Source organism: Acanthaster planci, linkage group LG04 (genome assembly GCF_054643075.1).
Source record: "Acanthaster planci isolate LZ-2023a linkage group LG04, COTS_SCS, whole genome shotgun sequence".
Lineage (NCBI taxonomy): Eukaryota > Metazoa > Echinodermata > Asteroidea > Valvatida > Acanthasteridae > Acanthaster > Acanthaster planci.
The window spans coordinates 17,901,140-17,916,600 of NC_141780.1; the positions used below are offsets into that span (position 1 = coordinate 17,901,140).

Here is a 15,461-nt window from a genome sequence, read left to right on the forward strand (position 1 = left end):
CGGCTAAATCAACGACCTCTGACCTATCGCGAACGTTTCTTGTTAAGATCCCTGTCGTCTACAAATTCAACCGTTAACTTTGGTTTCAGGGAGTACAGACTCACATGCACATGTTGCTCATTGGGTTGATTATCAGTGGAAAGTATTGCATCAGTACACTATTGAGCCGTTCTGACTGTGTAGTGTCCGTTGTGCGGAGCCGTGCTAATCAGTGTCATTCGGAACAGGTTTTGCCAGTAAAATGGTGTTAGACATAGAGCTTTTTCGTGCTGACAAGGGAGGTATTCCAGATAAGATAAAGGAGAATCAAGCCAAGCGTTACAAGGATGTGACTTTGGTGGACAAAGTGGTCGAAGCGGACACCAAATGGCGAAAGTGTAAGTCGATCCACATACCATGCATACTGTACGTTCATTGTTGATTTTGCAATCCTGGACAAAATAGTCGGAACACCTTGTGGGAAGCGCGGTGAAAAGATCCCCCCGCTCCCCCATTCAATATTGAGGTCATTTATTGGACCAAGATTAAGCCCAGCTAACCCAATGAGAAACAACATTGACAGGGGGCGAGGGGGAGGCATTTTGATTTGTCCAGGATTGTAGTCCATGTACATGTATCATACTTGATGATGATGTCATGTATCTGCCATGTCTGCCCATATTATATTTTGAATTTGTAGGCTGTGTAGCCAATTGAATGGCTGTGTAACTTTTACCCTGCAGATGCCATCAGTACAAGTACGGTACCACTAGAGCTACCCAGTTTATTGTGCTCTCCACTTTTTGAAACCCCTTTGAAAGAAGTCCTTTTTTTTTGCCTGGTAAATGAAAAATGAAAATGGATTCTTAAGCGGGAATGTTCCAATAAAGTTACTTCTTAGTTTACCCCAAAGTGTCTCCCAAATGTGGTCGACATGTAGCTGTACCAAGAAAAAAGCTGGGGTGAATCTATGGCAACTCCACAGAAAAGATGGAACAAACTTCCTGATCCTCATCAGATACGCATGTCAGAGTCATGAAGTGGACATGTACATGTACCAGGTACTAGTAGCCACAAGTACCGTAAGTGGTTAGCTACATGTACATGTATCAAGTACAATGTACACATGTGCGTTCGCTGCAGCCACCTCCTGTACTTGTACTTGTACATGTATTATGTATGTGAATACGGTACATTTATGTAATTCGTAACCAAACCGCCCTCACAGCCTGACTGGTTGAAATGGTATTTGACCAAAATGTTTTTGGGTCTCACAGACCAAACCCTGGGCTCTTTGTTGCCATTTTTCCCTGATCGTCAAGATGGACGAGCACCAGCCATTTGGTCCGGGTGCTCGTATGTACATCTGTATACAGAACTGTGTCCTGAGTACATGATTACACTTCATGTATAAAGGCACTAGTACGCTGGGGGCACAAGAACCGCTAGCCAGAGCCTGGTATGAGAATGGCGCTGTGCCACACGTAAATAAAGCATTCTCTGCAGTGTGAGAGTACACTCACATGCACTCAAACCCAGTGGCAGCAGTGGATACATTACCTTTAAAAACAATTGAGACACAGTTTTGAATTTCTTAATTATTGCTAGAAAACCTCAAAAGTTATGACTTATGAATTACTGGTACAACATGTACTTTACTTGTTTCTTAAACCAACATTGGCCTCAGAATTCCTGAATATGCCAATATAAGGACAATGGAAATAGGCCTACACGTACAAAGTCGTACATGTACCAGTGCAAATTTTCCTGTTAATTCCTTCTTGTTACATAACTTAACACTGATCTGAAAAAAAGATTGTAATCAGATGTACACATGTTCATACATGTACAGGGTCAATGCATACTTTCCATGGAACAGAGAGTAATCTACTACATGTAGGATGGAATCATTTGCATGTGAAATGTGGAACTTTGTGACAAAAAGCATTGTTAATTAAACATGTTAAATTTATACATGTGCAATGTACATGTTTCTAAATGGAGTTGATATTATTACATTTTGGCATAATATTCCAACTAATGCTGAGTTCTATCCCGACTAGTTTACAGGTATTCCTCTAAAGTGGGCCAGCTGGTCAAAAATAGAATGGAGCTTTACTCATTCACACCTGCTGGAAATGTTGGAGTTCCCCTTGCATTGTTACAACGCAGGAAATTCCAGAAGGGGTCCTTTTTTATCAGATCTCTGTTTTCCTATGTCACTCAAAATTCAGGGGATTTACAGCATTCACTAATTTGGTTTCTGAGAAGCTTTTTGAGCATTAGAAATAACAATATCATGTAGCTTTATAATGATAAATGGTAAGAGGCCTACATGTACCAGGTATTTAATTTCAGATGAATTCTATTTGGAGAACAAAATAGAAGTACTTAAATACAGAGTATACTATTTTTTTCCAGTATTGTACAATAAAGTTGTTTAGATACCGTACATCCTGTAGCAGTATGTAGCAACATGTAGATGTCTACTTGTGAAATCATGATTGTTAATTCCAAGGACTACTCAAATATGCGTGGTCAGTTGCCCTCTCCTGAATGGCTGAGGAGTGTGGATATGGGATATCTTACAGGACAAAGACATTGTAGAACAAAATGTATGATGTGTACAATGTGCATCTGTCAAGCAAACAGTTCAAGAACAAAGTTTTCCAACCCCAGTTTAGAACCCAAAGACTTACTCTGTTCAAAACACAGACACATGTACATGTACCTTTAATAGACGAACAAATAAGTATTTTACTGAGAGCAGACCATGCTCATATGTCAAAAGTCTGCCAGTAATTGGTGTGCTTTCTTCAGTTGTTCTGTGGGGGGGGGGCATAGTTTTGAGTATTTGTACTGTCTTTGCTTGCATTTTATATGCATTTCACTTGATTGCATCAGCATTGCTAACATGCACCTGATGCCAACTTTTCCCATGAGGAAGTGTAACACATACCACTTTGCGCACCTGCTTGTGTTGACGTTGAGGTCTGATGCAAGAGTTATTTAAGAGAACCTAGGAGTTCCAAGCTGTTCAAGGAAATGTTTACTGCTATAAAAGGAGCAGCAACAAAGGGCTTAGCTTGTACAGTTTGTACTTACAGGTTTCAGTTATTGGACCAAACATTTGGAAAAAGTGACAGGGTTAACTTTTTGATCCCAGCAGACACTTTCTCAGTGCAGTCTTTCCCAAAATGACCAAACATTTGGATCAAACATTTTAGAACAACACACTGTCACAGGGCAAACATTTTAGGGATTTGCCAGTGATTTGGTAGTTAAAGGAAATTTCTCTGAAGTTTCAAGAGCTGAAGAACTCGGGGGAAGGGCAAAACAAAACATTCAAACTGAACTCCTCATCAAAAGTTCCCCCCCCCAAAAACATGAGGTTTTTCTGCAAGTTTTGAAACACGGGCATTTTTTCAAGTGACATTTAAGAGGCTTTCCCAGTACACAGTATTTGTACAGGGTGAAATGAATAACATTTGGAATTTTAGGTTTCGATTCTCACAAACCGGGAAGTTTCTAATTGAATAAAATCTGGTACACTGAGTTAACTTTAAATTTAACCTAACAATTTGAATTCTTCATACTAAAGACACTGTAGCCTCACACATGCCGCCGTACACGGGCCGATATGGACTTATGTGATTTTTGTCCATGGTGTCATATGAGTTCATGGCCATCACTAAGCGTTTTTTTTTACCGTGTTTTCAAGAGAAATACATGTAACAAGTATTATCATATTTACGAAGGCAAGAGGACTAGCTCGCATGATGTCAATACTCAGTTCCTCCATCTCTTACTCTTAGGGAGTACAGTACTCGCCCTCTCATGAGCAGGAAGAGTACAATACAAAATAATACTGAGGGCAAAAGAGTACTCTACTCTAAGCAAGAAAGTGGGCATTGTTCTCATGGCTTGAAGAAAATTATCTAGTAACTCTTACTTTGCCACACAGGCAACTTGGTCAGCTCAGACAGGAACCCCTTTGATGATTGAATATACGCTTATGTATTTGGGTGTACCAGCTAAAATTGTACTTACATGTATTTCCAGAAATTTTCCTCGGATACTAATGTACTTTGCAAGTGGATACAATAAGACTTTCACCTTGAATGTGCCTCTTGATCTACCTGCTGCATTTCATTTTGCCACCAGTGCGTTATGAAGCTGACAACCTGAACAAGATGAAGAACCTCTGCAGCAGGACCATCGGCGAAAAAATGAAGGTAGAATCTCCTGCTGCCCAATACCAGCTCTCTGTTAATGACGCGAGGCGTAGTAGATAAAGGGGGCTGGTCACGTTTGGCAGTGTTTCCCCAAGTTTATGCATAATGCATTTTTGTTGTACTTACATGTATATGTAAATAACCCCACGCATACATAATATGAATCATTGTGCAGTCTTTACATGTACAGTATGTACATGGAATGAAACCATTGACTCATTCTTGGTAAAGTTTAAATTCTCTTTTGTCGTCCAAAAAGGATAGAAAATGGGTTAATTTCCATTTTTGATAATAAAATGGACATTCATTTTATTCTGTTAAGAACAGAAGTCAGTGTCTGTTCTTATTCTAGTCCCAGTCTCCACACTGACAAGTGAATCTGTACTGAGACAGTGACCAAAAACGAAAACAAAGATTGATTTCTGTTCTTAAATTGTAGATCAAGTCGTAGTGTGCTCAGGTCATGGCAACAATGTAAAACCATCAGGCAAGCACTGCTACAGTGACAGTATTTCCCCCTTTGCTGTGTTTTGTGTGAATTCATAATGTTGTCGCTGCTGAGATGACCGGCCACCAAATAGTGTTGGACCCAGCAAGATCACGATTTCAAATGCGCAGTGAACATAGAGTGGTTTACCTGCTACCGCTGCCTCTCAAAGTTTCAAACCCAGTTTTGAAATCGTTTGGTTCATTTATTGTATGATTGCAGAAAAAGGAGCCGGTTGGTAGTGAAGATGAGCAACTCCCAGCAAAGATTGCAGAGACCCTCAATGATTGCATTGCAGAAGATTTGAAGGTAATCTTAGGACTGGTAGTCTTAGCAAAGCCCCCGTCTCATTGAGATCTAAATTTCATGCATATATATATTTTTATGGCTTCATACTATACATGTACTGTACCTCTGCCCTTGTTTTTGGTTTGGTTTTCCATTTTTTGCAAGTTTACAGAAAGACACAGACATTTGTCAAATATAATTGTGATCTTTTTTGTCAAGATTTGTTTTTTGTCTGTTTTGTACTGAACTGCTGTTGACCTCTGACCTTTCTCAGGAGCTGTCCGTGTCCCAACTCAAGAAGGCCAGGCAGCTCATTGATGAGCAGATTGCTAGGTGTAATGAGGAGCGCGTCGTGTGTGAGACAACTCGCAAGGAGAACATGATGGAGATTGGCAATTTCCTGCACGAGTCTGTCATCATCAGTAACGATGAGGTACAGAAAGATGAGATTGTGTTACATTCAGCCAATCAAATCAGCCGAGACTGAGTTTCTTAAAACCACCTCCATCTTCTGATTCTCGAATTTGTCTATGCATGCGGTTTCAACTACAGCTGCTGCAGAATCATTTTCGAGTGATGGAAATAGTTGCAGATGCTCCAGATTTGACCTCATGGTAGACAATTTTTGACCCTGCCTAACAAAATGGGTCTAGAGTTGCCAGAGCCACTCTTAAGTTAAAAGCCTCCAAACGAATCAATGTGAGCCCCCAACATTTTTCATCCACATACGTGTAATTTCAATGTTTAACAGGATATCAAACAGCTTGGTGCATGAAAACAAGCTCACTTTTCTCTTTCAAAGAAAAATAGAAAGGAGTAACTATGATATGGACTCATTGTATGGAATCCGGTCATATTTGACGGAGGAACAGGATTAACTTACTGAATCTGAGGTATGGAAAATCCTCATGTTTGGTTTTAGTCCAAAACCTGTCAGATGTGGTTTGACATTGAGTGGAATTTTCAATAGTATTTTGACCTTTCCAGGGCAACTAAAACATTGAGCATTGTGAACCCTGATTTCTGAACCCACATACATTCAAATCAGGTTCAATTAATCTTTGATGATCTTAGACCAGGTCCAAGACGTACAGGTGCATGTACATTCTACCAGGGCAACTGTGGATTTAAGGGTTTCAGTTTCGCTTAGACATGTGCAAGAGGCCCGACTCATTTTCCCGGAGTTTCCCTCCCTTCTCAGAAGCTGGAATTTCCCATTTCCTGACCTCCTGATTTGTTTGCCTGTGGTTAGGACGTGGTGGCAGTGGTTAGGCCAAAACAAAAGAATCCAGTTTCTAGTCATGGGCTTGGTCCAAATGTGGTGCGGTGGCACAGGTGTTTTTTTTTCATCTTTTTTTTCCCTTAGAAATTAGGTACATGCACATATGCTTTAAAGCGCATGGCCTTGCTAACACTTTTGAATTAATAAAAAGACCATAAAATATGACAAGAGGCAACGGTTTCAGTCATCTCACTCAGACAAAAGGCTTCTATTCCTTGCAAGATTGAGCTCATTAAAATACAGTAGTACAACCACAAAGGAAAAATGAAACGTGAAAACTGAATGTTCAGCTCCGGTTTCTGCTTTGAAATGAAATTCTCAGGAGGTAGCAGTACATGAGATTCTTTGCACATTGTTTTTTTATTTTAGCTTGGAGGAAACAAGTTGCACATCAACTATGAAAAAAAATAAATAAAACAAGTTCAGTTCCAGAGTCAAAATGAAAGTAAAATTCTCATGGGGTAAGTGAGGCACTGTGCACATTGTTTTCTGTTTTAGCTTGTAAGAAACAAGTTGCATATGAAATATTGGGGAAAAAATTCAGCTCGGAAAAAAAAAATCTCTCACTCTAATCTACCTTTGTTCTTGGCCAGTGACGATGCATGAGTTGTTACATGTATGGTTGTCATAACGCGATGGCCATCCTTACTGCCTGCACTCGGCATGCACTGCATGCATATGTACCGTCACTGCCTCACCGGCACTGGAATAGACTGGCCCCTCAAAGTCTGTTGCTTAAAAGCATTTTCAATTTGTATATGTAAGCAAGACGTAAGACCACTTCATTTGTCTGGTTCACAGACATGGGCCCAGGTCAGAATCAATTGGCTATGGCCGGAATTACACCGAGTATTTGGCAGCATCCACAGCCTGTTCCCATAGAATCATGCACAATATCAAGCCGTAGCCAACTGATTTGGACACGGCCTTCGTGTAAAGATACACGAATGACGTCATCTGATAAGAGTGTCCGACTGAAATATATGGAGGCCAAGGGGGATTTCTTCACCATACATATTACTCAACCCCACCCATCTAAAATGCATTAAAATTACGCGGTAGCAAAATTCCTGCTGATAAAGTAAGTTTGGCAGCTTTTTTAAATCATTTTATGCAAAATAAAAAACTTCTTTATTTTGCCGATGCACTGGTCTACCATGTCTACGGCAACATGCGTGGGGAGCAGAAATTGGAGACTTTTTGGGGGGGCCTTATGCTGGTGTGGTTGTTTGTCAGCAATTGACCTGGTCTCAATTTCATGGTGCTGCGTGTTGGAAATCAGTGCTAAGCAATTTGTGTGCTTAGTAAAAGTGAATTACAGTGTAGGTACCAGTCAAATGCATTTAAATGTACATTGAAGAATTTTGACTGGTAACCCATTTGAACTGAGCAGGTAATTTGTGTTTGGTTTGGTCGGTGGATCATGCCAAGCCCCTGTCCACAACAAGCTGCTTTTCCCCGGCTAGGAACATGTGGGTGCCTTTAACGGTTCAAGTATGAGTTGAGTTTGCTGTCAGTGGTATACAAATAACTCTTAAAGATATGTGCATGTTTTTATCTTCAACTTTCTGTGAGAAGTTGCTGCTAGGACAGAGGGTTAGGACTGGAGAAGTGAAGGATGAAAGGCAGATTTGATATTACATTTATTTCCTACCTTTCCCCAATTATTTTGCTCAGGTTATGTAAAAAGGCCCTGTTGTCAGTTTTGTTCTTGAATGTTCAATCACTTGTAGCAGTCATTTGTACTTCTTAAGAAGTGGAATGCCATACTGTCATCTGTTGCGTACACACAAACACCTAACATGGAAATTGGAGAGATGTCTGCACAGTTTCTGCAAGTTAACCCGAAGCCAGAACTGACTTTAATTCAGAAATGAATGCTGTAAAGCGGTCTTGCTACAGTCAGTGCAAATGTTCATTCTGATGCTCATGGTCATCCCAACATAGTTTTCCAATGCTAAATGGGTCAAATACCGGTAGTGTGAATTGCTTAATGCATTCATTCAGGATTACACATCATCTGACACAGTCCTCCTGTGTTTCCTGTCTGACTTTCAGGATGATAACGGCATCGTCAAGATGGTAGGAGATTGCCAAGTCAAGAAGAGGTACTCTCACGTTGACCTGATTCACATGATAGATGGATTGGATGGGGATCGAGGGGCTGTTGTGTCTGGGAGTAGGGGCTACTTCCTCAAGGTACAGTAGGTACTCAGTCGTGGATGCTACATTTCAACTAAGCTTTTCAGTGTAAATAATTTTAATGATTCCGTTGTTTATTTCATCTGTTTTGATGGCAATTTGCCACAATTTGATGGAGACAGTTTTACTGAGGATAGTGATCGGGAATCAACTTCATTTTGCTGAAGTGAGTCGTATAAAAGTTTGCTCTGAGAAGAGGGATGTATGGAGTTAGTAAAATATTTTTAACCAAATTTTTTTCAAGAAAAAGTCACTATGCATGATAGCTTGTAGGACCAATCCAGGTGTTTTCTGTCAGTAGGATAAGGGTTGAAGTTGAGACTGATTGGTTGCTATATGGTCACATGACTGGAAGATAGTCCCTGGTCATGTGACCTAATGAGACTGTTGATACTGTTTGAGGGATGGTCAAAGGTCTAAGTTCAGTATGAGATTTGTTTTAAAGATAACTTCCAACATCTGACATCAGAGCTGACAATTTAAATAATAAGTAGTCTCCTCGGGCTTTGCTTAACATTTTTCAATAAATCACTGGCAACAATCCATTCCAACCAAAAAGTAGATGTGCAGTTTAAACATATAATGCTCTCTTCCCAGAGTCTTATAAATGATACATGTACCTTTTTTGTCATCTTGGTCAAGGAACTCTTTTCCTTTACTTTTCAGGGGCCAGCAGTGTTCCTGTCTCAAGCCGTTCAGCAGTATGCCCTACGGCTCCTCCATGAGAAAGGTTACACGCCGCTCTATACACCGTTCTTTATGCGCAAGGAAGTCATGCAGGAGGTGGCCCAGCTTAGCCAGTTTGACGAGGAACTCTACAAGGTATCCATGGCAACCACTTCATGAACAAATCGATATTCATGCCCTCAAGCAATACTGCTTTTCGGCAATCTGTTTTAAGTGATTACTGCGTCTGTAGAATTCCCTTGATACCGAAGAGGTGTTTATGGGAAATGTGCGCTGGAATTGTGCTTGGGGCACAACCGGCTCATGTGGTTCAACTGTGTGCCAGTGAGGAAGAGTCGCCTATATCCAACTCCCCCCCCCAAATAAAAATTCTTGGATGCATTGTCACATATTGGACCTACATGTATAGAATGGCTCACTTGCACAATATTCTACACATTCCTCGTCTGCAGGTCATTGGAAAGGGAAGTGAGAAGGCAGAGGAGGCGACTATCGAAGAGAAGTATTTGATAGCAACCTCGGAGCAACCTATCGCCGCCTACCATCGGAACGAGTGGATGGCGGTAGACGAACTCCCCAAGCGCTATGCCGGGATCTCCTCATGCTTCCGTCAAGAAGTCGGCTCACATGGTCGTGATACCAGGGGCATCTTTAGGGTACATCAGTTCGAAAAGGTCAGTGGCTCCAGTGCACCTCCTTAAATGCTACACGTCAGGCCTACTGTTGGCCTTTGAGAGGTGCTTGAAATGTGTTAAATTATGTTGCGAAGTGGAACAAATGTAGCGTGTTGTAGGTGACATTGTGATTCCCAAAAGAATCTGTGATTATCTCGTCCTACAGTTTGAACCTGTTGATACATGCTTCCCAATTACTGTTGGTAATGTCAACAGAAGATGGCATTTCATTGGTCCCTGGTGGTTGAATTGTCAAATTTTAGCCAATGACAATGCGACTTTGATGAAACATAGGGAAGTTGTGTATAACCGCTTCCCCTTTCACCAGTGGCCTTGATTCACAGAATCCACAAGCCATAATAGATATATCCATTGCTTTATCTGATGTGTGTTGAACTTTTCGTGTGATCTCAGTGAATCTCATTTCAGATTGAGCAGTTTTGTATAACATCGCCCCAGGACAACAAATCCTGGGAGGTGTTTGACGAGCTGTTGCAGAATGCCGAGGAGTTTTGTCAAAAGTTGGGCGTCAGCTATCGAGTAGTTAACATCGTCTCGGGTACGTTCTTATTGCTGGGGCTAAACCTCAACCCTCCTGGACATTTTTATATGAGGGGGCTTTCCCAAGTCTTCAAATTCAGCAGTTTGGAATGGATCCAATGGAACATTATTTACACCTGAGGTCCCAAATGAAGTAATAGTGGCTGCGCTCTACCTCCTTCATCCTTCAAAATCCTGCAAAACCCCTTTGGAATTTGAAGGATGTGGGACAGTAAACTGGCATCTGGAATTGCATCACCAAGCTACAGATACAATATTTCTGAAACCCCCAAAACCCAATCTCTAATGCTTTCATTGACCTTTCTGACTGTAAAGAACTCAGATTTTTGAGCATTTTACTTCAAAGTTGACAAACTTGTAAGGATAAAATTACGTCGGGGGTTAAGAATGCTGTATACATTTTCAAATCATGAAGTAATCCCAGAAACCTTTGATATAAATACATACATTATTTAAGGCCAGTATCTAATCTAGATTTTGATATGAAACTGCAGTGCAGTTTGCGTCATTTATGAACATTTCTGAAATATCCCAAACCCGTAAATAACAAACCTGATGTGTCGAGATTGGAGTAAGAAAGAGGCTAAGCCTTGAGTATGCTTTGAATTGTCTGAATTGTAATCATCACATTTAGGTGCCTTGAATAATGCAGCAGCCAAGAAGCATGACGTAGAGGCCTGGTTCCCAGGCTCTGGTGCATTTAGAGAGCTGGTGTCTTGCTCCAACTGTACCGACTACCAGTCCAGGCGGCTGTTGATACGGCATGGCCAAACCAAGAAAATGAACGAGCAGGTGTGACTTGATTCAATTCACCAATAAACGCAGTAAAGAATAAAAAACATTCAAAATATTCATCTTTGCATTTTTAAGAGATTCTGTTACAAGTCATAGGAGACAATTTTCACCAGCAAGTTGAAGTCAACTCATCAGTGTTGTTCTCAAGACCAGTCTCAAAACCAGTCACAAGACCAGTCACAAGACCAGTCACAAGACCAGTCACAAGACCAGTCACAAGACCAGTCACAAGACCAGTCACAAGTAACAGGGTGGAGAGTGACAAAGGAATGGTTTTGTTGCAGTCAATTTCAATAGCTTGTGACTTGAATTCAGACTGGAGGTGGTCTGGTGATGGTCTCGACTACAACAATGCACATGTATGCACTGTATTAAGGAAAGTATCATTTAAAAATTGAAGTATATTTTCCATACTGTTTAAAAATTTTAAAATGAAATATCAGAATTCAAATAAAGTTAGTGTGTGGTTTTCCTATGCAAGATTAAACCGCATGAGTTTCCTACATACGTGTGTTGCGTAATGTGGTATGACCTTTACACCCTGACCTCTGCTCAGGTCACATGGGCGTACTTGCAAATATGAAACCTTTGGTGCTTTGAAGTTGCCAGTTTTTCAGTCAACCAAGTCGGTCAAGCTACTGTTGTTTGCCAGTCAACCTGCTGTAAGTTATATCACATGTGCGTTTTGCTTTATTGTGCCATAGGCGGAGTATGTACACATGTTGAATGCTACGATGTGCGCTAATACACGCATGGTGTGCGTCATTTTGGAGACCAATCAAACGGATGAAGGCATTGCTGTACCAGATGCCTTGAAACCCTACATGCCAGACTGTAAGCACTTTCAAAATGGCTTCTGTGAGGTTATGATGAGTTTTTCACGCGAGACTTTACTCACATGGATCAGGGGTTTGAATCGAGTGATGAGGCATACCGCTGTGGCCTTGGGCAAGTCACTTCATCCCCTGCCTGCCTCGCTCCATCCAGGAGTACAAATGGGTACCCATGAGGGCAGAGAATGTCACCGTGCTTGTTAGGCCAGTTAGTACCTGAAATGGCTTGACCGGGCTGCATACTCCCCATGGAGCCGAGATGGTTTTGAGTAATGTTTCAGGGCCAATTGAGTAGGGATACTAATGGTGTACAGCACCTGAAGTTGGTGGATGTTTGGACACTCTAAATCTCTTCATCAGTTTTGTTAAGTTGCAGTAAGTTCTTAAGTGTGCCCGAAGCATTGTGTGTCTAACAGTTGGTATCACGTTGGCTATCAAAATGCACAAAGCCTTCACGCACACGGTTTGTTTCCTGAAAGAGCTTCTCTTGTTTCCCCCCCCCCAATAGCCTACAAGGATTTAATCAAATTTGTGAAGCCAGCACCGGCAGACGAACCTCAAGCCAAGAAAGACAAGAAGCAGAAAGACAGCGGGAAGAAGAAGGCCAAGAAGGAATCGGTGGAGGAGGACGTCAAGAAAATGACGCTAGGAGAGTAACGCCTTAACTCTCCGTTTGGCAAGCTGTAATATCCCGATGGTTAGGTAAAGCCCAGTTCAAAACTCGGTCACGGGAAAACCCAGGAGGTTTTTGCTTGAGCCCCGGCATCGTTTTACCCTTCTACAAGAGTGGTCACTTGCCGTTCCAAATTCTGCACTTCTACAAACTTTGACAATTAAATTATTAAGCCTTATGATGTGATGTCAGCTGTGATTAGTATAATTATGGTACTAGTATTCTGGAATTTCTTAGAAGATATGTTCCTGCTGAAAGCAACCTTTCATCGTTAAAAACGGTTGAATCCTGTTTACCTGTGTACTACTTGTGTGACCCCTGTCAAGAACTTCATAAGATCACATTACACACAGAACTGATACATAAGGCATCTTGTACTCGATTTATCATAAATGTAACCCAGATATCTGTGAAGTAGCGTGCAATTCTGGGGTTTTTTTGTTTAAAAGAAGTGGTCCTATATATTTTTCTTTGACCCTTACTGTCTGCAGCTTTATGTATGCCTTTTGTCATTATGGGCTGTTATTCCGGTTTTTTTGGGGTTTCTCAAATCATGAATCTTGTAAGTCTTGATAGTTGTACAATTTTGTCACTGTGGGCCAAGCTTTGCTCCGATGCAATCTGAAACCCCCCCCTTGAGTTTATTTATCAAGAGATAGTATTATCATTGCTTAATGATGTCATGTTTATATATTAACAATGAACTTAAGAGGTGAAGGCAACAGGGTGTGAACCCAGATACCACCGAAGCTGGGGCAAAACCATGACCAAAAATTCAGAATTTGACGTAAGGATTTGAAGAAAAAAGTTCACTCCTCCGTCTTTTGTTATCCTTTATGATAAGCTCAACATTTCTGGTAAATTTTCTTGTAAGCAAGAAAGCAAGGGTTTCACGATGGTTCTACATAAAGCATGGATGGGATTTGCCGTGATTTTTCCTGATTTTTTTCCAAACACTTTCTTTTAAAATCAAGAAAATCTCGAGTTCACCGATAAGGTGTTTTTATGTGGTACAGTTGATGGAGAATACGAGACAAGGGTATTTTCAGGAGTGTCCTTCAGGCAAACACAAATATATGCCATAGACCCTACACTGCTGTGGGGCCCTCAAAACCTCAGGAGATTATTTCGAGGATATTTTATTTTTACCCAGTGTCACCCCTGACAAAGGTGTGATAGACTGTTTAAATAATTAAATTATACTCAAACTGTCCAAGCTCATAAACTTTAATATCTTGATTTTGTGTAAAGATAAAGGGGCCAACATAAGCCTTGCATGTCAAAGAAGGTAGGCTGTAAAGTAAAGGGAAAAGATTTTGCTCCTTTTTTAATAACTAAGAGGATATTTTTTGTTGACCATGACAAGTATCTGTCGTCAATGGTTAATGTTAATTTTGTTTTTATCAAATGCCCCGTTATCATACCTGTATATGACTTTCTAAAAAGATGATTCACTTGATGCAAACTTTGCAGATATCCCAGTCAAAAACCTTGCCTTTCATTTTTTGTTTGTTTTTGTTTTGTTTGGCATATGTTTCACCGTTTGAATCACAATATATGATATATGTGTCTTGATATTCGGTAAGCTTTTAGGACGAAGTGCGCTATTGGTAGATGGGATGACGCAGATCACGAGTATACATGCGTAATGTGCTTTGAAAACAAGTTACTCATTCTCACGGAATTGTTTGGGAGTAGGTAAGCATCGGCCGGAATAAAGATGATTTAACTCTAATCGCAGTTACAATGGTTCCATTTTTTCTAATTGTGTATCTTTGTGGACTCGGTTGCTTGCTTCATTTTTTTACCCACACGGAAAGGATTCTTTTTTTAAACCTTAAAATTGCATTGAATTGCAAAAGCAGGGGTCAATTCTTCCTCCCGCCGAACTCGGCTGTTGCTCGCCCGATATATTGAAAACTTGGCATACGAGTGAAGCCAATTATGTCTGTAAAGATTCAATTCAGACCGTTACTACGTTAATTTAATCATCGTTTGAAGAATGAGCGAGACATTACACGCACTTGGAAAAACGCATTCTGAAGGCTCGGTGCGGGAAACCACTGCAACGACAAAGAGAAAAGGTCGTTCCGTCTTGGCTCTAACTGGGCGAAAGTTTTAGTTTCCATATTTTGTTGAATGTATTAGAGGTTTAAGTTTGTATTTCGAAGGAATTGCCACTGCAAGCAAGAATCGTCGATGGATTTTTTCTCATTTATGCGGGATGCGTCTTCTTGAAATACAAATACAAGTAGGCCTATATCATCTAGTTGGTAGCACTTCCTGACTTGGAATTGATTTCAAATTAATTTCTGGAGGCGGCCTCTGCGAGGCGTTTTCTGTGTATGTTCTATGTTGGACGAGGCTTCATTTCCTGTACGCTGACCCATGTTCTGATCCATGCTTCAGGCAAGAAAGTGCAGAGTGTAAAATAACTTGGGAAATATTCCCTTTGTACACACTTCGGGGAATTAAAACCATTAGATTAAGCAAATTTAATTATTTCCCTCACATTACATTTTCTCAGAGCAGCTATTGCATTAAGAATATCTTATTCCTCGCGGCAAGAAATTCCCAGTAATGAAGAACTTCAGACTTCCTGGGAGGGCAATTAAGTTGACATCAACCAGCGATTAAAAGTCATTTGCGCTGCAATTAGCATGGGATCCTGCCGACCCAAACCATGGAAATCTAATTGCAGCCTTTGAGCCATAAACAGCAGGCAAGAAGCAAAACGAATCTTTTTGATTTTGTTCACTCGTTGG

General features: G+C 40.7%; 1 protein-coding gene across 1 annotated transcript; it reads left to right on the forward strand.

Annotated features, from left to right (window-relative positions):
- Positions 1 to 128: 128 nt before the first annotated feature.
- Positions 129 to 14,431, forward strand: sars1 (seryl-tRNA synthetase 1). The gene is made up of 11 exons (XM_022249673.2): positions 129 to 377; positions 4,144 to 4,214; positions 4,924 to 5,010; positions 5,264 to 5,422; positions 8,330 to 8,470; positions 9,140 to 9,295; positions 9,613 to 9,834; positions 10,264 to 10,393; positions 11,030 to 11,187; positions 11,895 to 12,024; positions 12,532 to 14,431. Exons 1-11 carry the CDS (start codon positions 242 to 244, stop codon positions 12,678 to 12,680), a joined length of 1,539 nt encoding a protein of 512 aa, XP_022105365.1. The 5' UTR covers positions 129 to 241; the 3' UTR covers positions 12,681 to 14,431.
- The last annotated feature ends 1,030 nt before the right edge of the window (positions 14,432 to 15,461 follow it).

What these genes read in the sequence shown, in the direction of transcription:
- sars1 (XM_022249673.2), top strand. Translation starts at nt 242, where the DNA reads ATGGTGTTAGACATAGAGCTTTTTCGTGCTGACAAGGGAGGTATTCCA. An exon ending in CCATCGGCGAAAAAATGAAG is followed by an intron (nt 4,215 to 4,923) that starts GTAGAATCTCCT and finishes GTATGATTGCAG; the next exon opens with AAAAAGGAGCCGGTTGGTAG. An exon ending in TCATCATCAGTAACGATGAG is followed by an intron (nt 5,423 to 8,329) that starts GTACAGAAAGAT and finishes TCTGACTTTCAG; the next exon opens with GATGATAACGGCATCGTCAA.